The sequence below is a fragment of the Phoca vitulina genome, unplaced genomic scaffold (assembly GCF_004348235.1).
Source record: "Phoca vitulina isolate PV1807 unplaced genomic scaffold, GSC_HSeal_1.0 scaffold43, whole genome shotgun sequence".
NCBI lineage: Eukaryota > Metazoa > Chordata > Mammalia > Carnivora > Phocidae > Phoca > Phoca vitulina.
The window spans coordinates 769,334-796,838 of record NW_022589746.1 but is presented as its reverse complement, the minus strand read 5'-3'; the positions used below and the strand labels follow the sequence as shown (position 1 = coordinate 796,838).

Below are 27,505 nucleotides of genomic sequence, written 5' to 3'. Positions count from 1 at the left end.
TACACAGCCTTTTCTTGCTTTTCTGTGATATTTTATATTATTAATCCATTCACATCTAAGTGTTTGAGTCTTACTTTCCCAAACACAGTTTAGAGTATTTCTTGCCTTTTTCAGTGGCGAAAGAACTTTTAAAAAGGCAAAGAGAAATTATCCTTATTTTTAAATGGGAAGAGGTCCTAGTAATGCAAAGCAATAAAATACATATAACATATATACATATGCAAAATATATTTATTGCTTTGCATTACGACAACCTTCTCTTCTCATATGAATGTATATTGAATATACACACACATATTTAGAGTAGCTCTTTTTTTTTTTTGGTGTGATGACTATGTAAGTCCTAGTGATCGTTCTGCCAATATTTATTCCCTACTCCATTTCCCCAATGTATATATATTTTTAAGAGCCATGGACATTTTCTTTAGAGTCTACGGAAATAATTCTTGCCTTGTATATTATATGATGGCTGGGAAGGATTTTTATTTTTAGCATGACATTTTTGTCAAGGTTAATTGTTTTCCTATTACCTGCCTGATTTTTATTTATTTTTATTTTTTAAAGTATTTTATTTATTTATTTGAAGAGAGAGAGATAGCAAGAGCAGGAACACGAGCAGGGGGAGTGGGAGAAGGAGAAGCAGGCTCCCCGCTGAGCAAGGAGCCCAATGAGGGGCTCCATCCCAGGACCCTGGGATCATGACCTGAGCCGAAGGCAGAGGCTTAACAGCTGGGCCACCCATGCGCCCCCTGCCTGATTTTTAGAAATGCGAACAATCAACAATTGTTTTGTTTTTTAATCAACTACACTCGGGGCAGTTATTTTTCTGTAGACTCCAGGCACCAGAAAGTGCTTGTTGAATAAGTCTAGTGGACATCATTCCGGGGAAGGAAGAAAGCAAAGGATGGTCCTGCCTTCCCCAGCCCTTGAAGCAGCAACTGTTTTCTGAAAAATGGGAAAAAGAAAGTCAGAGGAAGGTTTGATTTGACTTAAAATTGTCACTTTCCAACTGGGAAAATGTCATTTTTTTTACATTGCTTCAGCTGGGGCTTAAATGGGAATGTATAATGTGGGGTATGAGGCACTATCTCCTGGCTTTTTAAAAGTCACCTACTAAAATCTTTCCAAAAAGGAACACGCCTACTCATAAATCAGTGGAGTTGATTTCAATCTATACCCTGCATTCTAGAATTCAGACACCAATGAGATGCTAACATAAGTCGTGGTTATCAAGTCTCAGTAATCAAGATAAGTAACATTTTAACGCAAAATTTTTTTAAAAATTGGTAAACTAGGCCAGCTGCTAAGTGCCTATTTCTGTAAATAAGGCTTTCAGGGGTGGGATTAAGATGGGAAGAGAGAGGCAGGATCGTGCAAGTGCAAAAATGCATTCGAAGTTTTGATATATTGCTTATCATGGATTTTTTGCATTAATTTTGATTTTTTTTTGAAATTAATTTTGACTTTAATAATATTACATTAAAATATTTACCTTGATTATTGAAGTGTGGGTTTTTTCCGAATCCATAAATTTTGCAAGTTTGCAAAATTTTGCAGTGAGGCACGTGTCACTCACTAGCCTTACCCTAGTATCGGCCCTGTAAAATTACGAGTCAACAAAAATCTATCCATCTTGTTCAACCACGACTCTTACATGTGAGAGAATCAGGCTGCTCCCCTCCCCACTCCCCAGCGTAGAGATGCCCGCACCATGAAGTTTCCTTGCGGCCCCGTGGGTTTTAGGATCCTCTCCTCTGGCTTTCCTTGCACGTGTACTAAAATACTACATTGCATTTGGATTTGTCTTCTCGCCCTGAGCAGCCGGAGTGCCTTGACCGTGTCTGCTTTTGCACTTTGGCTCAAGTTATGAAATGATCCGGTCCTCTGCTCAAAGTTATCCAATTTCACTGCTCGCCAACCACCTCCTCCACAACACCTCCCACAACTGCGCTGACCCGCAGCGATGTCCTCTCCACCAGTGTTCTGCGTCTCAGTCCGGTGCTCGGCACTGGGACGCAGGGTGACAGGACCAGCCCTAGCCTGGGTCGCCGGGGCCGCGGACCCGCCCCAAGCCCAGACCAGCTCGCAGTCTGGCCGCCACATCCTTTCACCGGTCATCGTGTGATCTCGTCTGTGCGCTCCGCCGAGTGCTCCGGCGTGAGAAAGGGCTCGCGCCGCTTCCAGGTTTTTACAGGAGGAGACTGAAAAGCGCGAAAAAGCTCCCCGCACGGTAGTGCGCAGGCGCAGCGGCGCCCGGGGCTTTCTTCAGCCCGGTCCTTGGCGGCGCCGGGCGCTCGGCAGCCGGGTGGGGGCGCTGCGGGGAAGGCGCCCGAGGCGGGAGGGGGCTTCTTGGAGGGGGGTGGTGCAGGGCCCGGGTCACCGCCCTCGGGGGCGGGGACCCGTGCGGGCGGAGGAACGGGGCTAGGACCGGTATGGGGCGGGCGCTGCCCGGGGCGTGCGCAGGGGCCGCGGGCCAGATGAGACGGGTGACGGCGGGTGACAGCGGGCGGGGCGGCGGGCGGCGCCGCGTTCACGCCCTCTGCTCGGCCGGGCCGGGAGGGTCCTCGGACTCGGTGCGCGCCTGGCCGGGCGGGCTGAGGCGCGCGGGTCGGACGCGGCGCCATGCACGGCCCCCCTGCTTGGCCGCTGCGGCTGCTCGTGTGGCGAAGCCCGGCCGCCAGCACGTGGACCCTGGGCGCCGGCGTCCCGGGGCCCCGGCCTCAGTTGACGGGCCTGTGGCCGGCGCGGCCTTGGGGCGTGGGGCCGAGGCTCCTCCGGGATGCCGGAGCCGCGGGAGGGCCGCGCCGCTGGACAAGCGGCTGCCCGGGCGGGCGTCCCCACGGCGCCGGAGGTGGAGCAGGCCTCGTGAGGCTCCTGGGGCTGTGGGCGCGCCCCCCCGGCGCCAGCAGGTGCGGGGCGCTTGACCGGCCAGACGCTCCCCGGCTCCCGCGCGCTGGGCTCCGCGGCGGCCCAGCGGTCGCAGCCCGGGTGGGGGGCGAGGCCTGGCAGCGCGGGCCGGCGTTGCCTGCGGCCGCGGCGACTCCCGGAGACAACCCGCGGCTGCGCCCGGCGGTGGACAGGCGCTCGGAGGCCCAAAAGCTCTTGGGGCTGGCGTATCCGGAGCGCGGGAGGCTGGCAGGTGAGGCTTTCTCTGTCCTCTTCCCCTCCTCTGCGGGTCAGCACACCTTACAGAGCGCGTGGTCCCGGGACACAGTGGGGGCGGCAGAGACCCCGGGCCACTTGTAACACTGAGGAGGGACGGGCTGGCTTTTTACGTGCGGATCTTTACCAAGAAGTGCTGAATGGGGCGCTCACCTCTCGGTAGCATTGTCAAGCCTTTCAGGTTGGCTGAGAACCTGTTGTCAGTTGTCTTTTATGTTTGTTTTCTTAGCTTGACACACATTATACAAGTGGAGCAGTATCTCATTATTGGAATCTTCGGGTCCGCTCTGCTTTGGCATTGCCAGCTTTTTCAGAATGAGCTGGGTTCCCCCCCTTTTACATTTTAAAATTTATTCTAGCCAAAAATATACCTGTTTTGTTTTATGCAGTTATAGTACTTCTTAAAAACATTATGTATTGCGCTAAGCGAAATTAGAGAAAGACAGAAGCCATATGAGCTCACTCATATGTGGAATTTAAGAAACAAAACAGATGAACATAGGGGACGGGAAGGAAAAATAAAATAAGATAAAAACAGAAAGGCAAATCATAAGAGGCCCTTAACTATAGGGAATAAATGGAGGGTTGCTGGAGGTGAGGTGGCTGGGGGATGGGGTACCTGGGTGATGGGCATTAAGGAGGGCACTTGATGTAATGAGCACTGGGTATTGTATGCAACTGATGAATCACTAAATTGTACCCCTGAAGCTAATAATACACTATGTGTTAACTAAATTGAATTTAAATAAAAATAAATAAAAACATTATTTGCTTTAGGCAAGTTTATTAAACAGTCAACAATTTTTTGCTATGTGAAGCAAAACAATGGAAACCTTTCAGGTTTGTTTCAGGTGCTTTTTGCCTCCCTGAGTGGTAAGCAGGAAGTTACTAGCTCTTCAAAAAAATCAAACACTGGCATGATCAGTGATCCGTGAACTCCAGAAACTATGAGAAACTGTAGATCATAACCCAGCTAAATCATAATTGAGTAGTTTTTTAAAGAAATCGAAATGAATGTATTTAGAACTATTTTCTGTAGTTCCTCATTTTTAACCGTAGTTGGGGAGATGTTTACATGCAAGGGCCTTTTAAGATCTAAAAGTTTTTGAGATTCCCCTAAATCTTCATTTCTTTAATAAATACTTATTGAGCCCGCTCAGTATATGGTAGGCCATGGGTTACATTGGCGAGCAGAAAGAAACATGGTTCCTGTTCCTGCTAGAGCTTCCAGCTTAGTGGGGAGGAAACATAAATGAAATAATCATATGACTAGAGATAAAACTGCAGCCATGATGAGGGCGAGGGCCTGTGAGGTTGTCAGATGCAGCCCTTGAAGCAGGTGAGAAGCCCACATGCTTTGCTGCAAATCTCTTGACTTAGAAAGGATTTTCTTAGGGAGTCATTTGTGATGTGGAGGAAGGCAGGTGGGGTAGGAATGTTTTACCTCTCGCTGACTGTTGAAGCTTAGGGCAATACTTGGTATCACCGAGGTATAAAGAGAATTTATTTCATTGCTCAGTTGGGCGTATGTAGATTTTGATGGAAATAAAGATCTTTTACTCTATTAAAAGAAAATTTTGAGACGAGATGATCTCACTGGACTGTGAGCTGCTTGAGACAGGCACTGTGTCTGGTTCTGTCCAGTTCTTAGCATGTGTGCAGCACAGAGCAGGGGCTCAGGATGAAGGAATAAATAATGGTCCCACCAGGCCCAGATTGAGGCCCAAATTTAGAGACCCTGAGCACTACAGGGTATGTCTGCCATTCCCATATGCCACTCAGAATGAGTGCAAGGAAAGCCAGTTGTGTTTTATCTCTGAAATATCAGGTGCCGAGAAGGTGTTTTAGGTATCAGACTTTGCTGGTGCCCACATGTGCTCAGCCCTATGGGTAGCCCAGCCCTGCCTCTCTCATAACCATCATCCCTGTACCTTCCTTCCATTCCCACATGTCCTACCATGCTAGTATGTTGAGAAGACAGCTTTAAATGAAGCAAGAGCTGTACCTCCTTTTATTTTAAGAAGAGCGATTTTGATCTGCCTCATTGAATCATTGTGAACATATAATCTGAGAAAATAAGTCCAAGCTTGATACACTATTTTAAACAGATAATAAATACTTATTGTATCTTATGAGGAAATCTGATGAAAAACCCTTACTAGGACATATGCTTTCCTTAAAAGTCATTATATATGATATATTGAAGCCAATGTGGATGTTGGCATTTGTGGGATTAAAAGGAACTGGGGTGTCATCATTAATTTGTAACTTATCATAAGAGCAGCCTCAGATGTTGGCACATCTCTCTGAAATGCTGTGGATAAAGAGTTGCGTGTGTGTGTGTGTGTGTGTGTGTGTATCAAGAAACCAAAAAAAGCTGAGCTGAAGAAAAGGAATTCCAGTGTTAATTTGCCAGTTTTTAGGAAAACAAATGCAAAAATCCTTTTTCAACGATTCAGCTATACATTTGATTAACAATATTTTCATCTGTCTTCAGCAATTTGCTGAGTATGCCACTTGAAGTCTGTGACCAGAAAACTTTGATCTGAAGTAATTTATATCAGAAACTTTAAAATCAGGGTCTACCATTTGAAATGTTTCCATATGTGTGCAGAGAAGAGTTTTAGCATTGTTCCCGTTCTTCTCCCAAAGGCACTGCAGTCCCCTCACCTGCCCCCTGCCCCTCTTCCCTGCGGCTCACTTGGTATAGGAATTCACGCCATCTTCCTATAGCCGTGGCCTGCAAAGTCGCTCTCCAGTCTCTCTCTCATAATTCTTCATCTTATCGCCTTGGCCAGAGGAGTCTTAAAAGATACAGGAGCTCATTGAGGAGCCCCTGTGGATGGACTGCTGGGATAAGAAGTAATTTGTCCGAGCCCCTTGCTGCGTCTGGCAGATAGAGGGAGGCCGTGGAGGGCTGTAGCCATCCCATTGAGTTAGGGGCAGGGAACACTGCATAAATTGATACCAGGAGTGAGCTGTGGGTCGTTGGGGAACTGTGAGGTTATAATGACAATGCCAACCTGGAGGTGCACACAGAGCCAGCTTGCCTTCCCTACACTTCCCAGGCAGGTTCCTGGTTACAACTGTGCAAGCAAGGTACACCCCCACCCCTCCACCCACACTGTTTGGTTGAGGCCTCTGGAGAACTGGGGAGGGTGCCTCTCATTTAAAATACTGATAAGGACTTGTGTGGTTTGAGATTAGGACCGTTCTTAGAACCTGATGCCCACCAGGAGCTTTTGCTGAATGTATAGTTAGGTTTTATGAAGTGACCAAAAAGAATAGAGTGATAAAACCAGTGAATGCAGTAAGCAAAGAGAGGGTGAGCAGTGCTTAGAATGGCTGTTTCCTGAAGCCCAGATCAGGACAGAGGCTCTACCAAGGACAGTACTGCTGGCACAGTGAGGCTGAACCTCTGAAATTGAGACTGCTCCAGAAAGCCGAGGAGGTTTGTTTGCTCTGGAAATACCGTATTTCAGAGAGAACATTAACATTCTGTAGCTGTGCTATGAAACGGGTTAGAATTGATTTAAGCAGACAATGCATACCATATTTTAAAAGAACTTGGTATGAAAAAAAGTAGGGTTCGTTATTATTTTTATGTTGATTACAGGTTGATTAATATTTTGGGTATATTGGATTAAATACATTGTTAAAATTAATCTTACCCACTCTTACTCTTTTAATGTGGCAGAAGATTTGAAAGTACATAAGTGGCTGCCATCATATGTCTACTGAAGAGCGAGCGCTGGAGTCAAAGGCAGGCCTCCCACTATTGCACATATGGCCCAGATGCCTCAGTCTTCAGCACATGCTGACAATCTGGAAGATGTTTGTTCTGCAGATTACTCCATGAGCCTGAGCAGTTTCCTAAACTCTGTTTCCTGCTAGTCTACCAGCCCCTGATGTCTTCACTTCCTTCCCTATCCAGCTTAGATGCCAGGTTTCTTCACCTCACCCTCTAACCTGCAATACCCTCTCCTCCTTTGTGCCCATAATACCCACCTTGCATCCATGGAGATGTCTCCTAGACACTTGAAAACTCAACATGTCCAAAAACCAAAGTTGCCTTCCTCCCTAAAGCTGCCTTTTCTGCTCTGTCCCTTCTCTCAGAGAGTGGACTGCTGTGTGAACCCCTTTGCCAAAGCTGGAGACATTCTTGGCTCCTTGTGATGGTAACAGTAATGAAGATAATAGCTAATTATTGTTTGCTAGATATTGGGCCCTGTATCAGATGCCTTACATATATGCACTTAATTTACTCCTTGTAATATTTCTTTGAAGGCGGTATAACTTTTATTGCCATTTTATAGATGAAGACACTGAGGCACAGAGAGGTTGAGTGACTCACTGGAGGTCAAACAGCTAGATGGCAGAGTGAGGTCCAGTTTAGAACCTGTCCTCCTAACATGCTCCCCAAATCCAGCCAATCCTCAGGTCCTGTAGAGCCTAGTTCATAAAAATATCTCCAGTCCTTGTCACCCTCCTTGTCCTCTCTGCCCTTGCCCTAGTTCCTTCCAGTCCCTCTTGCCTGGAGCAGTGGAATAGCGTGTTCTAAGGAGTCTCTGTCTGCAGTCATGCTGGCCTCCAGCCCTCCCCTTTCACTCTGCAGCCAGAGTGGATCATTTAAAATGCAAAGCTGGGTATCAAGGAGGGCACACATTGCGTGGAGCACTGGGTGTTATACGCAAACAATGAATCATGGAACACTACATCAAAAACTAATCATGTACTGTATGGTGACTAACATAACATAATAAAAAAATAAGTTAAAAAAATAAAAATAAAATGCAAAGCTGGGGACGCCTGGGTGGCTAAGTCAGTTAAGCATCTGCCTTCGGCTCAGGTCATGATCCCAGGGTCCTGGGATCAAGTCCTACATCGGGTTCCTTGCTCAGCGGAGAGCCTGCTTCTTCTGCCTGTCGCTCCCCCTGCTTGTGCTCTCTCTCGTTCTCTGACGAATAAATAAAATCTTTACGAAAATAAATAAAATGCAAAGCTGACTGTAGCACTACCCAACTTAAAGCCCTCTTAGCCTGCCATTCTGCAAATTCCCTATTCCACGTTAAAATCAAGAACCCACTACCTCTCCACTTTGTTTCTTAGTACTTCTTCCTTTGCGCCATGAGGTCCCAGTTCCAACTCTGTCCTGCAGCCATTCTCCTTCCTGGCCTGCCCCAACCTCCAGGCTCGTGCCCTTTTCTCTACTTCAAATGTAGTAAGATGAAGGCTTTGTCTCAGTGTGGTTCTGCATTATATGATTTGGGTGACCTTGGGCAAGCTCCCTTGCCTCTCTGTGCTTGAGTTACCTTTGAAAATGTGGATAAGAGGGTTTGGGGGAGGATTCAAGGAGATAGTGCCTACCAAATGCTTCAGACAGTGGTGGGTACTCATTTTTGTGTTTCATCTTTAGTCCTGGAATGACGCTGGGCTTAGCTGTACCTGCCAAATTGTCAGATGAATCGTTAAAAGATGGGTACCATGTCTAGCAGGTGATGGGCATGCTGTGCAGCTTCTTCCACCCATCCCAAACCGTTGTTTTTTCATGAGTTAACTGCATTTTAGGGTTTCTGTCCCCCTTCTTTTGAAGAATATTTCTTTCACTTTTTGGATGCCATGATTTAGTAGAATGAGGATAACAGAAAGATACCTGAAGATATCTGTGAAGAGATACATAACAGTTGCTGGGGGTCCCATCAGGCAAGGATAGGAACAAACAAGAGGCCTAACCACAGAAAAAAGTTGGAGAAGGATTTCAGAAGGATTGTAGTATAGTTAGCATGTCAGGTTTAGGGAGGAATCTGAAACGATAGGGTGCAAGTCTAAATTATTCATTAATGTCTAAGACACTGGTATGTAGTAAAACCTCCATTAGCAGGAATCCATCTAAACAAAAGCTGAAAAAAAATCTTTTATTTTACTTTTGTTTATATTCAGTTTGTAGGAAAAGGACACAAATGGCAATAAAACAAATGGATAATCTTTTTTTTTTTAATTAAAAGGCAAAAGGGGATATGCTGGAATGAGTTTGGATTCAACTAAATTCCTTCCTCTTTGTAGTCATTATCATTATTGTGTAAGAACTAGTGTTCAGAATCAAAATCATAGGGCATTTTATTCACAAACTACAGATTCTGATTTGGAATCAAAACTTTGAATTAGAACACTGGAGGAGGGAGGGAGAAATGGACCCTTCTAGCACTTCACATACATTATATTCTTGGAAGCATTTGCCAGAGTGAATGAACAGACTGGAGAGACTAGCTACTGATGAAAGATGAAGCAGAAAGGCTTCCGGGTTGATCCCTTGTTCCCCAGGACACCCCCTTCTGGAGCATGCCTGCTCACCGCAGTTGTGTCGTGCGGAATCCCGAGTTAGTTCTGCATGCCTGGTGGGCTTTCAGTGCCTCTGGGCCCTATTGGCAGGAGCGTGGCATTTTGAAACAAGACCCCAGGTCTTATATCAAAATGAAATGGCCCTTGGCCAGGTTTACATTATTCAGTTAAATTGTGATTATGGGATTTTAAGCCAGACACCGGGACTTTCTGGCTCTGTGCAAAAAGTCATTTCCATCTGGATTTTTCTCAGGCGCCAGATCTTACATTCCTATTTAGGCAACTGAGGAACTTTGGTCTGATACGCTTTTGTGCCTTCTTTGCCAAAGTTCAATTTATTTGTTCGTTCATTCAACAGGTGTTTATTGAACTTCTACTATGTGTCTGTGGGGTGGGGATATAGCAGTGAACAAAGCAGACAAAAATCTTTATGTCCTGGGGCACCTGCCCGGCTCAGTCGAAGAATATGTGACTCTTGATCTTGGGGTTGTGAGTTCAAGCCCCACGTTGGGTGTAGAGATTACTTAAAAATAAATTCTTAAAAAAGTCTGTTATGTCCTAATGAAGAGATAGACAATAAACAAGTGAAACGTTTAGAATGCCAGAAGGTGGAGGGTGTTAGGAGAAAAATGAAGAGGGAATGAGGCAGCCAGTGTTGGGTATCTGTATTTTAAATAAGGTTGTCAGAGTGGGTCTTCTCGAGAAGAGGATGTCAGAAGGCCTCGAGGAAGGAAGAGCGTGATTGTGTGAAATGTTCCTTACTTAAAAGGCTCTCCTTTCCCCTAGAGCTCTGCCAACTGAAACTGTTGGCACTGAGTTTGCTCTATACTCTTTTTTTAAAAGATTTTATTTATTTATTTGACAGAGAGAGACAGAGCATAAGCAGGGGGAGGAGCAGAGGGAGAGGGAGAAGCAGACTCCCCGTGGAGCAGGGAGCGGGATGTGGGGCTCGATCCCAGGACCCTGAGATCATGACCTGAGCCGAAGGCAGACGCTTAACCTACTGAGCGAGCCACCCAGGTGCTCCGCTCTATACTCTTTTTAAATATAAAAACTATTTTTTAATTGAAGTATAGTTGATGTACAATGTTATATTAGTTTCAGGTGTATGATATATTGAATTGCCAATTCTATCTGTTACTTAGTGCTCACCACGATAAGTGTAGTCACCGTCTGTCACCAAATAGCATTTAGTACTGTATTATTGACTATATTCCTTCCCTATGCTGTACTTTGGTCTCTGTGACTTACTTATTTTATAACTGGAAGATTGTACCTCTTAATCTCCTTTATCTATTTCTCAGTACTCCCATCCACTTTCCCTCTGGCAGCTACCAGTTTGTTCTCTGTATTTAAGAGTCTAAAACTTTTTGTTTATTCATTTGTTTTGTTTTTTATATTCTACATATAAGTGAAATCACATGGTATTTGTCTTTCTTTGTCTGACTTATCTCACTTAGCATAATACCCTCTAGGTCCATCCATCTTATAGCAAATTGCAAGCTCTCATTCTTTTATGGCTAATAGTTGTGTGTGTGTGTGTACACACCACATTATCCAGTCATGTATGGGTGGACACTTGGGTTGCTTCCATATCTCAGTATTGTAAATAATACAATCTACACTCTTTTTATTAAGATTACCTAAAAGCAATACCTTTAATTGCAGTGTTGGCATTAGGCAAAACACAAAGAGAAGCAACTGCTGTTTGCAGGGTGTGAGAGCTCCCCTCTCCCAGCGGTCAGTTCATGTTGTAGTCATCTAGAGCCTCACCATGGACTCTGTGGTGGTGGCACTAGCTGGGTTCCTAATAGGACCAAACTCAAAAGGGATGCAGTGGCATGTACCCTGCCCCTAAACACCCCAATCTTACTTTTTTTAAGATTTTATTTATTTTAAGGAGAGAGAGAGTGGGGGGAGAAACAGAGGGAGAGAGGAACAAGTTGACTCCCCTTTGAGTGCAGGGCCGATGCGGGGCTCGATCTCACGACCCTGAGCTCGTGACCTGAGCCAAAATCAACAGTCAGACGCTTAACTGACTGAGCCACCCAGGCACCGCAACCCCAGTCTTACCTGTTTCTTATTACTCCCCCAGAGATGTTCTGTGTGTATATGAACTTAAGAGCCAATGAGCAAATGTTAACATTTGTGTCTTAGGCTGTTTTCACTAACAGTGTATCTTGGTGATGTCTATACCTGGAGAGTTGCCTCATTCTTCTGAATGACTGTGTAATACGCATAAAGTAAATGCTCCTTAATTGATTAACTTGTTTCCCACTGGTGGTTGTTTGCATACTTTGAATCTTTTGCTGGTGTAAGTAATGCTGTAATGAACATCCTCGAAGGTACATGTTTTGTGTACACATATGGGAGTATATGTTAAGTTAAAATCTTAGGGTTAGAATTGCTGGATCAAAGAGAATGTACTTTCACATTTTAACCAAAATGATCACATCACTCTCCATTGCAGTTGTACCACTTTGCACACCCACTGACAGTGTAAATGCCTCTTTTCCCACAGCTTCACCGACACAGTGTGTTATCGAACTCTTTGATCCTTGCCAATCCAATAGATGAAAACTGGTATATCTTTGTAGTGTAAATTTGCATTCCTCTTTTTGTGAATGCACTTACTTGCCTGGGGTATGTGTTGTTCCTGATTGGATTTTCTCAGTATTTTCCTTTCTGATAAGACTCTATTCCCCTGTTTTTTAGATGTGTGAACAATTGTGTTATTATCTATTTCCATATCATGCTGGTATTCTGGTGCTTTATTCCCCAAAGCAATAAGATTAAGAAGGAACATATCACATGTGTAATGGATGCCAGGAACAGTATACTATTTCAAAACTTTAAATAGCCTTTGGAAATAGTATACATAATCAAGTGCTTTACCTGCATTGTTTGATCTTCAAGCAAAGACACAGTTAGATGCCAGAGAATGACAATGGATAGCATGAATGTAGGAAAAATGTCATCTGAGCTGAACACCCAGAGCACGAGGCAGGGAGGGAGGTCAGAATGGATCTTCAGATTTTCATAGTTAGTCCTTGTTATTCTTGTCTTCACATGATCAGACCTGGGTAAAGCAAAAGTCGTTTTGTCTGGGTACTTGGGTATGATCAGTGCCTTCCTACAGTCACCCTACTCGTTGTGTCCCTAGAACCCCCTACGTTCTTGCCTTTAGTCAAGGGTCCAGGAGCGAAAGGAAGGAAACTCCCAGCACGTGAGAGCAGCGCGTGCTCTGGACGGCAGCTCTGGGAGAGAAGCGTGGTGAAGTTGGCCCCCTGCCCCTTGCAGAAGTGCCCACGAACCTGAGAGCTGCTTGTGTTTTTGTTTTTGTTTTTTTAAGATTTTACTTATTTGACAGAGAGAGAGATAGCGAGAGCAGGAACACAAGCAGGGGGAGTGGGAGAGGGAGAAGCAGGCTTTCCGCTGAGCAGGGAGCCCGATGTAGGACTCGATCCCAGGACCCTGGGATCATGACCTGAGCTGAAGGCAGACGCTTAACGACTGAGCCACCCGGGCGCCCTGCTTGTGTTTTTCTAGCCGCAGTTGGGTTTCTGGCCGTGTCCAGTGTCATCACCATGTCTGCCCCCTTCTTCCTGGGAAAGATCATCGATGTCATTTACACAAACCCCACCGTGGACTGCCTCTCCAAGCTGACCCGCCTCTGCCTGGTGCTCAGCGGCGTGTTCCTGTGTGGTGCTGCCGCCAATGCTGTTCGCGTCTACCTCATGCAGACTTCAGGTAAAACGGCCCCCGCCTTGCACGAGCGAGGCATTCCAGAGCACTCGAGTGGCGTCACACGGGGCTGTCCGGGCTCGAGGTTCGTGTGCTCCAGGCCGTCTGTTCCTCTTTTCCTGCCATCACATTCAGCGGGGACGGAGCCCCATGTATGGCCAGACGTTGGAGCTACAAATTGCTTTAGGTCAAGCACTCTCTTCTCAACTCTCCCTGTACATGAAGTGAAGTGAGGGACAGAGCCTGTCTGATGGGAGGTTTGCAGACACGGCCCGTGGTCAGGAGGCTGGAGTTCTGAGCCTCCTCCAGGGAACTGTGGAAACCTTATCTGCTCCATGTTTGTGTTTCCCCTTCAGTAGGCACTGGGGCAGTGATTTTTTACAGCATTTCCGTGATGAGTCCTGGTTGTTAACAGGTGGGGGACTACCACAGTAATCCCAGAGCCCGGGATGCCAGACTCTAAGTTGCTTCTCAGTATTCAGCTAATAAAATACTCTGCAGATAATTAACCAGTGCTTGCCATATGAAAGTTCAATACAGAAAAGGATTGCCAAGGAGGAACAAAATTAGCTTTTGAGAAGTTAATGTAGTAAAGCTTATTTGTAAATAATACCTTTTAAACATCTCTCAGAGATCCTGTATTTTATCCCTGTATCCCCTCCTCCACATCCGCAGTCTGTGTATGGTTGCTAAGAGAAAATCAGTGCTTGTTACCGGTGCACGTCTGCCAATATGCCAGGGCTCAGGTGAGTCTGTTCCCACCAGGTGGATGCAGGCACCAGACATGCCTCAGAGGCTGTGGTGCTCAGAAGAGGTTGATGACCTCGGGCCAAGCTGCTACCTGTTAGGTGGCTGCACCCAAGCTGATGCCATTCCTTTTTGCTTTTGCAGGTCAGCGCATTGTGAATAGGTTGAGAACTTCGTTATTCTCCTCTGTTCTGAGGCAAGAGGTTGCTTTCTTTGACAAGACTCGCACAGGAGAATTGATTAACCGCCTCTCCTCAGACACCGCACTCCTAGGGCGCTCGGTGACCGAAAACCTCTCGGATGGGCTCCGGGCCGGGGCCCAGGCTTCTGTTGGCATTGGCATGATGGTATGTTGGCCTGGCTTGTGTTGGTACCTTCTAGTCAGGGCTTTGGCCTGTGCCAGGCCTCTCAGTCATGAGATAAGCTCAAGCTGAGCTGTTCTCATCATCCTGTAAGCCACTTAGCCAAGAGTGCTGTCACAGAGGCTGCGCGGATGTGGAGATGGCTTCTTCCCGTGTGGCCCCCTGCAACCTTCGTTTCTCCAGAATGACTTATCAGGAGAGTGGACCATTACATTTAGCAAAGATTACATTATTGCCTGGGTTTTCTTTTTTTTTTTTAATTTTTTATTGTTATGTTAATCACCATACATTACATCATAAGTTTTTGATGTAGTGTTCCATGATTCATTGTTTGCGTATAACACCCAGTGCTCCATGCAGAACCTGCCCTCTTTAATACCCATCACCAGGCTAACCCATCCTCCCATGCCCCTCCCCTCTAGAACCCTCAGTTTGTTTTTCAGAGTCCATCGTCTCTCATGGTTCGTCTCCCCCTCCGATTCCCCCCCTTCATTCTTCCCCTCCTGCTATCTTCTTTTTTTTTTTCTTAACATATATTGCATTATTTGTTTCAGAGGTACAGATCTGTGATTCAACAGTCTTGCACAATTCACAGCGCTCACCATGCACATACCCTCCCCAATGTCTATCACCCAGCCACCCCATCCCTCCCACCCCACCCCCCACTCCAGCAACCCTCAGTTTGTTTCCTGAGATTAAGAATTCCTCATGTCAGTGAGGTCATATGATATATGTCTTTCTCTGATTGACTTATTTCGCTCAGCATAACACCCTCCAGTTCCATCCACATTGTTGCAAATGGCAAGCTCTCATTCCTTTTGATGGCTGCATAATATTCCATTGTATATATACACCACATCTTCTTTATCCATTCATCTGTCGATGGACATCTTTTGCCTGGGTTTTCTAAGGCTGTGTGAAAGAATGTTGCAGAAAAGAGCAACAGGTGGAGGGAGCCCTTTGGGTGCCAAGCAGTTGGGTTAAAGGAAAGATTGTAAGTTACATTCTCTCCCTGCCCCCAAAAAGGTAGTGTTATCTTGACAAGACCAAGGAATCATTGCCTTTCCTCTTCTTGTAAGGAGGAGGGTAAATTCCATCCTTCTGTACACAGAAGTAGATCTATATTCCACTGAAGTGAGCTCTCTCTACCCCCACAGCCTCTTTCCTGCCTTAACTGGGTGGCTTGAGTACTGTCCTGTCTGTTTGCCTCACTCATCAGACCTGTGCTGCTGGCCAGGAGAAATGTCATGCAAGCCACATAGGTAATTTTAAATTTTCTAACAGCCACATTTTAAAAAGCAAAAAGAAAGATGAAATGAGATTAACTTTAATAATATATTTTACTTAACCCAATATAAACAAAGTATCACTTCACCATGTAATTTATAGAAAAAATTATTAATCTGATATTTAATATTATTTTTTCATATTAAGATTTCAAAGTCTAATGTCTTTTATACTTATGGAACATCTCAATTCGGATGCTAAATTTTCATTGGAAATATTTCATCCTCATTTAGATTTATAAAACTTGCCATTGAGAAAGTAGACTGACGTACCAGGTTTTCCAGACATACCTAAAACCTTACCAATAAGTGAATAGAAATAGAATATTCATTTTTAAGTTTAAATTTTAATTAAAACTAAACAAATTTAAAAATTCAGTTTCTCAGTCACACTAGCTATATCTGAAGTGCTCAGTAGCCATGTGATGCTATCATTTTAAGCATTGCAGTTCCAGATCCCTAGAACGAGGACTGTAATTTATCCCATCCCCCAAGTGGAATAGCTTGGGCTTATGTCCTCTTTGCTTCCATGTAGCACTCAATCCAGAGCAGAAGGATCTGTTGCAGACTGAGCTGGTAACATCGGATTATGGAATGGAAAGGGACTGATACATTTCCTGCCCCACCGCAGAGGGCACCCCATGCAGATGGTTTGCTTGAGCTCCCATGTAGTCAGGCCCCAGAACCATCAGGCCTGCCCTGATTGCATCACTCCCCCTGCGTGTGTCCTGCTGGCAGCCATCATCCCGAGGCCCTGGTGAACTGCATGACTTGTCTGCTCAGGGGGGATCATTCCATAAATTGAAGGTGCCAAGCTCATTCCTGCTTCAGGGCCTTTGTCACTTGCTCTTCCAAGACCCTATTACACCTGAAATTGTTCTCCCTGTCCCTCTTTTACCCATTTGCTATCTAGCTCTCCCCTTGGATAAAACTCCACATGGGTCAGTTATCTTCCAGGTGCCTGGAATAGCGTATGCTATGTGTAGGCATTCAGTAACGAGCTGTTGAATGAGAAAATGAACGAATGATTGGTTGATCCATCTATTACTGTACATTTCCGTGTGCAACTTTTCCTCAGCTTTTTAAGAAAGCCTTTTGCTGATTATACTACTTTCTGTGCAAATGAGATTTGGCAGATTTTAACAATTTGTTGAAAAGATGCTAGTGCCATTTAAAATCCAGTCACCAAATTGCAGGGTTGACAGGAAAACCCACTATGTTATTTCTATAGAAGTTGATTACTTCCTCTTTGAGCAACTCCAGTTGTTAGAAACTCCTTATGTTGAGTCCACATCCATCCTGCTGAACCGTCATTCCTCTGAGCCATGGAAACAGCTCTAACTCTTCTTCCACTTGTTAGTTCCACCCCCTGCTGAGAATCCTCTTTCATCTGTCATTTGATAGGGGTTTTTGTGGTGTCTTTGCCATCTCGGCCATTTCAGTGAGACACATTGCTCTGGTTCTTCAGTGCCTTCGAGGGGATCCAGACTGGAATACAGAATTCCTGGTGTGGTCTGGTCAGCATGGAGCCGCGTGGGCCTCCTTCCGTGACTCCTGTCCTGCCTTCCTCTCCTCTGTGGTTGAGCAGCGTCGCCTACTGTATACAGCATTGTATCAGCGATGGTACAGGGTTGGAGGGGAGAATATTTCCATCCTTCCTGCAGCAGCTTTGCCATGTTACCCCTGTGTGGCATGCTGAATTTTCATGGAGTTTTATGAAGATTGAAGATGTCCGAAAAGTTCCACCAAAACAGGGTGTACAACTTTGAGACAGCACCTTCAAACCTGCCTGTTAATTTAAACACACACACACACACACACACACACACACACACACACACACACACCCCTATAGTAGGTAATGAGAATGTCTTGCTACTCTGTGTAACAAACACCTTTTGGCTTTTGTTTTTGACAGTTTTTTGTCTCACCTAATCTGGCCACTTTTGTTTTGAGTGTGGTGCCTCCAATATCCATCCTTGCTGTGATTTATGGACGTTATCTACGGAAACTAACCAAAGTTACACAGGATTCCCTGGCACAAGCCACTCAGGTAAAGGCCACTCCCCTGTGTGGTCTCCACTAGAATGAACTCAGAGCCAAGGTACTAGTGGGCACACCCTAAGAGATGTACTTAGGCTTTTCAAAAGCGTACTTACTTTTCCTTAAGTTAGCCCTCAAGATCCTAGAAACCGAAAATACTCTGCCTTCTAGACTACATTACTACCTACATCTTGGTGTAGATCCCACTTGACTGAACACTGTATGAACTCCTTAGTGCTTTACCATCACTATTTCTTATAGGATGGAAAAGCTAATTATATTTTGAAAATAGTTTCTGCATGACACTCTGTCCTTTATTAATTAATAAGTGAAGCTTTGTAATGCTATCCAATACTGTATTTTTTAAAAATTAAAAATAACTTACATTTTCATGTTACAAAAACCAAGTGTGTTTGTAATTGAAAGCTTGAAAATATAAAGAGGGAAAATAACACATACAACCCTGTCTCTCAGAATGAATGTTATTAACATTTTAGAGCCTATCCTTTTTATCTATCTTTTTTCTCTGCATAAAAATATATTTCAGTGTCTGTTTATTAGCCCTCCTGTTTGTCTTTCTATCTACTTATATATGGTATGTATAGATAAATATGTATCTGTATGTTTGTATGTATAGAAAAATATTTGTTTCCAAAAATAGGATTGTTCATATACTCTGCTTTGTAACCTATTTTTGACTTAGTCATGTATCCTGAGCAGCTTTCTATTGATAGTGTCTTAAAAATGAGAGCCCTGGGGCGCCTGGGTGGCTCAGTCGGTTAAGTGGCTGCCTTCGGCTCAGGTCATGATCCCAGGGTCCTGGGATTGAGCTCTGCATCAGGCTCCCTGCTCTGCGGGAAGCCTGCTTCTCCCTCTCCCACTCCCCCTGCTTGTGTTCCCTCTCTCACTGTGTCTCTCTCTGTCAAATAAATAAATAAAAATCTTTAAAAAAAAATGAGAGCCCCATTTTAACTTGCCTGTAGAAATCTTGAAATGTGACTTTCCTTTCCTGAAATGTATTTATTATTCTCCCAGCTAGCTGAGGAACGTATTGGAAATATAAGAACTGTTCGAGCTTTTGGTAAAGAAATGACTGAAATAGAGAAATACACCAGCAAAGTGGACCACGTGATGCAGTTAGCAAGGAAAGAAGCATTTGCTCGGGCTTGCTTCTTTGGAGCAGTAAGTAGATCATTTTATTTTATTTATTTATTTTTTCAATTAGCAATAATCGCACCTCGGATAAACCTCATTGGCTACGATACTGCCACTGCGCAAAGCTGGTAAGTAGATCATTTTAAAAAGACTGCAAAGGGTGGATGTTATGACTGAAAGACATTTTTATTCTGTGACTTTGCCATGAATAGAAAATAATTCTATTCCACTTCAAGACTAGGTGTGAGCATTCATAAACTATTTCTGTGAAAGAAGAGGAAAACCGCTACATGCAACAAAAGGCAGTGGGTGATGAGACCAAAACAGCATGGGATCAGACAGCTTCCCGGTGTGGTCCAGACTACCTGCATCTGCTTCACCTGGGACCTGGCTGGACGTGCAGATCCTCAGCTTCACTCCACATCTATGAATCAGAAACTCTGGGGCGGGGGCCAGCAATCCGTTTTAACAGGCCTCCAGGTCATTCTGATGCAGGCAGTTTGAGACCCACTGAGGATTAACCAAAATAACTTCAGTGTATCTCAAGAAAGAAGTATGAAAAAATTGATCACATTGACCCAAACTCAAATACGACACTGAATAGAAAATCACCATGAGGGGAAATCCATAGCATATTCAAATTGGAAAGAACTTCAGGTGATTCAATAATGATCATGATTTAGGGACATGGAGGAAGCAGAGGCCCAGATAAGGCAACATTGACCAGAGACCACGCACCTAACAACACTCAAGGCAGATAAGAGAGACAGGACTCCAACTGCTTATCCAGCTTTGCTCGGGGTGTCACATTAGAATATATAAACACACATATTAACTATATATTCATCTCCTCCTTACGGAGGGAGTTCTTAATATTGTTCTTTCCTTTGCAAACTGACTAGATTGAGTAAAATAGGAATCAGATGGGTGTCTTAGCTTCTAGTTTTCCTATTGATGAGTATATTTTCTTCAGTACTGTAATATTTCAAAAGTATTTTTTTATTTGAAATTCAGATTAAAATTTACTATTTGGAAAAATCTTGTTGTGATAGTTAAATGCAAAAAGGAAATTATAGGCCATGTTAATCCTTGTAGCATTTAGGTCTGTAGTTCCCACCTGACATCTCTGTTTTCTTCATTTGACAGACAGGGCTCTCTGGGAACCTGATCGTGCTTTCTGTCTTGTACAAAGGAGGGCTGCTGATGGGCAGTGCCCACATGACCGTGGGTGAACTCTCGTCCTTCCTAATGTATGCTTTCTGGGTTGGATTAAGCATTGGAGGTATATAATTTAAATAGGCTTGAGATTTACAAATTAAAAATCAGGTTATTTTTTCCGAAATAGAAATTTAACTTTCCCATTATACCACCTCTCATCCATTAATTTCCAACTGAAAAAACATTTCCTAGAATGTTAGTCCAACTTGACTTTGAAAGAAGAAATAAAGATATGAATGTGATCCCATGTAGATGGGCGGTTCCTTGGCTGGGAAGTTGAGGATTTTTACAGGCCTCTTGTGGCTCACTGAGCTCAGGGTCATACTGGAGCCGTATTTTCCAACTCGCATATTAAGACAGCTTGTTTGCTTTGGCCCTAGGAGGTGGGGAGGAGGAAGGACAGTGCTGAACAGGTGTGAACACAAACCCACAGTCCTGTGGTAATGGTAGTTTCCCGACTGACAAATCACTGGGGAATAAAATTCCTTTTGTAAGAAGTCAACCATGTTCAAAATTGATGAACAATCAAACGGTATAAATTATAAAGTTCATGAAACAGAGTTGCTTGCTTTTGTCAGGAATCTCTCAGAGTTCAGCTTTTCTTGTCCATTCCTGGCTAAAGGGAAGCAAGGTCCATGGAGGCAAATCTGTGGGAAGTCAGCGAGGTTTTCTTTTCTGTACCTCTCCGGCATGCCCAGCCAACAAGGGGCAAGAGATTTCCTGCTTTTTGTTTCCTTTCTTTGAAGACTGAGATAGAAAGGTTAGATAAATAGCCTGAGGTCTGGTCAACGGAAGTCTGGTATCCCACAGTGTCACCTCAACCTGAGATTTTTATTGTCAGGGTTTAAAGGTAGAGGCTTTTCCTTAGACATCTGCAGGCAAGTGAGAATATATATTTTCTGGACTGAGATTTCCAGAGATCCCTGAAAATAGCATTTTAGTTCTGCTGGCTGCTTTTTTTTTTTTTTTTTTTTAAGATTTTTATTTATTTATTTGACAGAGAGAGACACAGCGAGAGAGGGAACACAAGCAGGCGAAGTGGGAGAGGGTGAAGCAGGCTCCCCGCCAAGCAGGGAGCCTGATGCGGGGCTCTATCCCAGGACCCTGGGATCATGACCTGAGCTGAAGGCAGACGCTTAACGACTGAGCCACCCAGGCGCCTCTCTGCTGGCTGCTCTTGAAGAAAAACCTGATTAAGACGGTTCAGGGTGCTGAGTGGCTTGGGAAGTGAGAGGGTCAGTTCAGGAGGAGCTGGTGATGTGGTTAGTTCTTCTTTCCACCCCTGGGTTGAGCCTGCTGGATTGCAGGGTCTCAAATCTGGGCGGTCACGTTCCTTCAGGTCTTCTGGCCTGCCTCAGAGTGGACTTACCTACTACCACGTCCCCTCCCTGTGGCCTTTCTGTTCACATTCCATGCTTGACCACAGTCAGCTTTCCTCGCGTTTCCTGCCACAAGTTGACTTGATCTTTCTCACTGACACATCATCATCACCCAAAGTCCATAGTTTATATTATGTTCACTGGTGTTGTATATTCTATGGGTTTGGACATGTATCTATCATCACAGTATCATACAGAATAATTTCACTGCTCTAAAAATCCTCTGTGCTCTGCCTCTTTCTCCCATCCCCTTACCCTTCACAACCACTGATCTTTTTACTGTCTCCATAGTTTTGCCTTTTCCAGAATGTCCTATAGTTCAGATTGACATCTTTCATTTAGTAAATGGCATTGAGGGTTCCTCCATGTCTTTTCAGGGCTTGCTCATTTCTTTTTAGGACTGACTAATATTTCATTGTCTGGTGTACCACAGTTTATTTGTCCATCCACATATTAAAGGACATCTTGGTTACTTCCCAGTTTTGGTAATTATAACTAAAGATGCTATAAATACCCATGTGCAGATTTTCATGTGGACGTAAGTTTTCACCTCTGGGTAAACACAAAGGAATGAGATTGCTGGATCGTATGGCAAGAGTATGTTTAGTGTAAGAAACTGCCAAAGTGGCTGTCCCATTTTGTGTTCCCACCAGCAGTGAATGAGGGTTCCTGATGCTCCACATCCTCACCAGCTTTTGCTGTTGTCAGAATTTTGGGTTTTCGTCATTCTATTAGGTGTGCAGTGGTATCTCGCTGCTGTTTTATTTGCATTTCCCTGATGACATATGATGTGGAGCATCTTTACATATGCTTATTTGTTATCTGTATTTCTTTAGTGATGTCTTTGAGTTCAGGTCATTTGCCTATTTTTAAATTGGGTTGTTTGTTTTCTTATTGTTGAGTTTTAAGAGTTCTTATATTGTGGATATCTGTCCTTTATCAGATACTTCTTTTACAAATATTTTCTCCCACTCTGTGGCTTGTCTTCTCATTCTCTTTGGAGAGCTCAAGTTTTTAATTTTCATGAAATCTAATTTATCAGTTCTTTCTTTCATTGATCATGTGTTTGGTGTTTATCTACAAAGTCATCACCAAACCCACAGTCATTTAGGATTTCTCCTATGTTATCTTCTAAGAGTTTTATAGTTTTGTTTTTTACATTTAAGTCTATGATCCATTTTGAGTATTTTTGTGAAGGGTGTGTGAGGTCTGTGTCTAGATTCTTTTTTTTTTTTTTAGCATGTGGATGTCCAATAGTTCCAGCACCATTTGTTAAAGATTATCCTTTCTTTTTTTGAATTGCCTTTGCTCACTTGTCAAAGATTAGTTGACTATATTTATCTGGATCTATTTCTGCCCAGTGCATTTTTAATTTAACCTGAAGAGTTTAATCCACTGTATTTTGCACAGATTTCCACAAATATATGCATGCACAAAAATACCTTAGAAAGAATATTTGGATAGTATTTTTGCAGCATCCTTACTAAGGGAAAGTATTACAAGTATATGTTCTTGCAGTTGACATGGTCTAGTGTACTTGGAGTTTAAGTCATTAATTAATTCATAGTTCAAAGGTGACTTTAAAAAGAGATGGTTGGAATATTTAACATTTCCAAATTCCTTTTCAGTTTTTAGCCTAGTAAAAGTTCTGTTTGTTGAGTGACTGAAAGGGGGGGTTTGATTTTGTGGATATGAATTTAAAATGAATATTGAGATGTTTTATATTCCTTTTAAGTAAGTGTTATATTTTATTTATATTGTTATGTTTTTTGACTAGGTAGATTTTCTCTGTAACATTGTGATTTTAATTTAGTTGTTGATTACTATGGCTATATGCATTTGTAAATTCCCAATCAAACATTTAATCTTTTTTATTTTTTTTTAATAAATTTTTTTATTTTTATGGTAATCCCCATACATTACATCATTAGTTTTAGATATAGTGTTCCATGATTCATTGTTTGTGCATAACACCCAGTGCTCCATGCAGAACGTGCCCTCCTCAATACCCATCACCAGGCTAACCCATCCTCCCAACCCCCTCCCCTCTAGAACCCTCAGTTTGTTTTTCAGAGTCCATTGTCTCTCATGGTTCTTCTCCCCCTCCGATTTCCCCCCCTTCATTCTTCCCCTCCTGCTACATTCTTCTTCTTCTTTTTTTCTTTCTTAACATCTATTGCATTATTTGTTTCAGAGGTACAGATCTGAGATTCAACAGTCTTGCACAATTCACAGCGCTTACCAGAACACATACCCTCCCCAGTGTCCATCACCCAGTCACCCCATCCCTCCCACCCCACCCCCCACTCCAGCAACCCTCAGTTTGTTTCCTGAGATTAAGAATTCCTCATATCAGTGAGGTCATATGATACATGTCTTTCTCTGTTTGACTTATTTCGCTCAGCATAATACCCTCCAGTTCCATCCACGTCGTTGCAAATGGCAAGATCTTATTCCTTTTGATGGCTGCATAATATTCCATTGTATATATATACCACATCTTCTTTATCCATTCATCTGTTGATGGACATCTTGGCTCTTTCCACAGTTTGGCTATTGTGGACATTGCTGCTATAAACATCGGGGTGCACGTAGCCTTTCGGGTCCCTACTTTTGTATCTTTGGGGTAAATACCCAGTAGTGCAATTGCTGGATCATATGGTAGCTCTATTTTCAACTTTTGAGGAACCTCCACACTGTTTTCCAGAGTGGCTGCACCAGCTTGCATTCCCACCAACAGTGTAGGAGGGTTCCCCTTTCTCCGCATCCCCGCCAACATCTGTCATTTCCTGACTTGTTAATTTTAGCCATTCTGAATGGTGTGAGGTGGTATCTCATTGAGGTTTTGATTTGGATTTCCCTGATGCCGAGCGATATTGAACACTTTTTCATGTGTCTGTTGGCCATTTGGATGTCTTCTTTGGAAAAATGTCTGTTCATGTCTTCTGCCCATTTCTTGATTGGATTCTTTGTTCTTTTGGTGTTGAGTTTGATGAGTTCTTTATAGATTTTGGATACTAACCCTTTATCTGATATGTCATTTGCAAATATCTTCTCCCATTCTGTTGGTTGTCTTTTGGTTTTGTTGACTGTTTCCTTTGCTTTGCAAAAGCTTTTTATCTTGATGAAGTCCCAATAGTTCATTTTTGCCCTTGCTTCCCTTGCCTTTGGCGATATTTCTAGGAAGAAGTTGCTGCGGCTGAGGTCGAAGAGGTTGCTGCCTGTGTTCTCCTTTAGGATTTTGATGGACTCTTGTCTCACATTGAGGTCTTTCAACCATTTGGAGTCTATTTTTGTGTGTGGTGTAAGGAAATGGTCCAGTTTCATTCTTCTGCATGTGGCTGTCCAATTTTCCCAACACCATTTGTTGAAGAGACTGTCTTTTTTCCATTGGACATTCTTTCCTGCTTTGTCAAAGATTAGTTGACCATATAGTTGAGGGTCCATTTCTGGGCTCTCTATTCTGTTCCATTGATCTATGTGTCTGTTTTTGTGCCAGTACCATACTGTCTTGATGATGACAGCTTTGTAGTAGAGCTGGAAGTCTGGAATTGTGATGCCGCCAGCTTTGCTTTTCTTTTTCAACATTCCTCTGGCTATGCGGGGTCTTTTCTGAAACATTTAATCTTTTTTAGAAATCAATGAAATTGGGGGAGAAGCTGAGGGCAAACAAGGGTATGAGAGGGAATTTTGAATATGGTAGTTGCCTCAAATCCTTTTTTGAAAGGTAACAGGTTTTATATTAAAAGCAAGTTATTGTTACTGTCCGCAGAGGTCTGGGAGTAGTAGATGGTCATTTCCTGGCATCGGTGACAGATATGTTTGCTTCTTGTCCTCAGGTCTGAGCTCTTTCTACTCGGAGCTGATGAAAGGGCTGGGTGCCGGGGGACGCCTCTGGGAGCTCCTTGAGAGAGAGCCTGAGCTGCCTTTTAATGGTGGGTCTCCCATGCGTTTGTTCTTTGCTAGGATTAAACAAATGTGGCTTTGGACAGTTAGACCAACTCCCTGCTCTACCTGCAAAGGACAAGCATGGCAAGGATGTCATCCCTGCCACACAGCAGAGAAGGGTGATCAGAGGGGCAGGCAGTGAGAGAGGAAGGATGGTGCCAGGCCCTGCTGCTGGGCAGAGGATGGCCCTGGAAGCGAGGGGGCTGACCATGCAGTGTGCCTTCCTGCAGGTGATTCGTTACCACCACAGCAGGAAGGAAGTGAGTACCACCCAGGGGTGCACATAGGAAGGGCCCTGGCCAGTCCACCAGATTTGTCTTCTGTAGTGATCCTGATGTTTGGGCGGTGGGGAGGGTGGAGGAAAGGAAGACAGATCACACATATAAAAGCCTCTGAATTTCTTGGCTTTGGATAGTGGGCTAGGGGATGCTGGTGTTAATTGGCTAGAGCCATCTCCTTTATTAGCTCCTTTCCTGGAAGCTAGGTCTGGGGGAGCTGTGTGGCCCGGAGCAGTAACCAGTCCTCACTCACTGACTCCCAGGACATTGTGGCTTAGCCCCAGATCATGAGTGAAAGCCCAGCATTCTCCAGTGTGACGGGCTGGAGGAAATAAACACAGCTAAAAGAGATTGAGCAGCTTCTCCCAAGTCATTAGCAAGGTAATACCGGGCTCTGAAGCTGTTGCACAAGGCCCACCCATTTACCGTCATTCTCTCAAAATATTTATTTAGAGTAGATAAGATCAACCCTGGCCCTGGGGAACTGCAGAGGCAGTGGCACCGAGGAAAGGCAGTGGGCTTGAAAGCAGACTGCTCCACTACCTGTCGTCTCTGCGAGTCAGTGTCTGGTCCTCTCTGCCTCTCAGGGCTGCGAGAATCAGACAAGCGCATATGTAGAGTGCCTTGGACAGAGTGGGTGCAGGGCAGGCTCCAGGTAAGTGTTAGGCAGAGGCCTGATCCTGCCGTGCCCAGTAAGAGCTCCTCCTGCAGGTGAGCACAGGAGCTGTGGGCGGGGGCCGTCTGTAGGCAGACACGTGGGAGAACGGAGTTCGGCTGTCAGCTTGACCTTTGCGTTACGTAACTAGTATTCTATCTTGTTTCAGAAGGGGTCATTTTAAACAAGGAGAGCTTCCAGGGCACTTTGGAGTTTAGGAATGTGCATTTCGCCTATCCAGCTCGCCCAGAGGTGCCCATATTCCAGGATTTCAGCCTTTCTATCCCATCAGCATCGGTCACAGCGCTGGTTGGCCCAAGTGGTTCTGGCAAATCAACAGTGGTGTCCCTCCTGCTGAGGTTGTATGACCCTGTGTCTGGTGAGTGCTTCATCACATGGTAGGGTGAGAGGACTCTCCACAGCCCCTCTGCTCTCATGTTCTGGGAGAGGACCAAATTATGCAAAGACCTTGTATGTGAGAATTCTGAAATGCCAGAGGGCTTGTTCCCAGGAAAGAAATCCCTTATACAAAGGTGCCACTTTCAAGAGTATACAGAAGTCCTGTCAGGCCGTTTGTGTATTTCGTGTCTGACCTCCTCACCTCTTTCTACTTGGAGCTGATGAAAGGGCTGGGTGCCAGGGGACGCCTCTGGGAGCGAGTGACTTCCTGAATTCTACCTCCTCATCTCCCGTGCTGGTGTGCCCTTCTGATGCCCCCTCTCCTGGGGCGGGCAAGGCTGCTCCACATCTCCAAAAGGGTGCCCACGTGTGGCTGAGCAGCACCGCCCGCCAGCAGCACCGTGGAGTACGTGCTACTCTGTGCCGGCCACTCAGCTTGTAAAGCTGTCTGGAAGCCTTCAGGCTGCGTCCGCCCATGAACTGCCCTGTGGCTAGCGTGCAGACGGGTGATTTGGCAGCCAGGGACTCCCTTCTATGTGACTGCTTTATTGAAGCTATTTTGAGGTAGTAGGGATTTTCTTAATGGATTTTTCTTGTTCTGGTTTTTATTTTTAACTGGATTATAGCGTCTTTTAGAGGAAAGAATATGTTATTTTACTTCTTTATATCCTTTGTTAATTAAGATGTAATTGACATATAACATATCAGTTTCAAGTGTGCAACATGATTCAATGTGTGTATATATTGTGAAATGTCTAGTTAACATCCATCACCGCACATAAAGTTTATA

At 44.3% G+C, this 27,505-nt stretch overlaps 1 protein-coding gene and 1 pseudogene across 1 annotated transcript in view; one reads left to right on the top strand and one right to left on the bottom strand.

The window, feature by feature from the left end:
- Window positions 1-2,407: 2,407 nt before the first annotated feature.
- Window positions 2,408-27,505, top strand: part of ABCB10 (ATP binding cassette subfamily B member 10) — a 35,888-nt gene continuing 10,790 nt past the window's right edge. The window contains exons 1-8 of the mRNA XM_032430338.1: window positions 2,408-3,139; window positions 13,051-13,251; window positions 14,137-14,339; window positions 17,559-17,693; window positions 18,719-18,865; window positions 19,985-20,120; window positions 25,275-25,370; window positions 26,486-26,695. Of these exons, the coding sequence (XP_032286229.1) occupies window positions 2,623-3,139; window positions 13,051-13,251; window positions 14,137-14,339; window positions 17,559-17,693; window positions 18,719-18,865; window positions 19,985-20,120; window positions 25,275-25,370; window positions 26,486-26,695 (1,645 nt within the window). The 5' untranslated portion in view covers window positions 2,408-2,622. The remainder of the gene's footprint in view (window positions 3,140-13,050; window positions 13,252-14,136; window positions 14,340-17,558; window positions 17,694-18,718; window positions 18,866-19,984; window positions 20,121-25,274; window positions 25,371-26,485; window positions 26,696-27,505) is intronic.
- LOC116648455 lies at window positions 18,882-18,965 on the bottom strand (annotated as a pseudogene).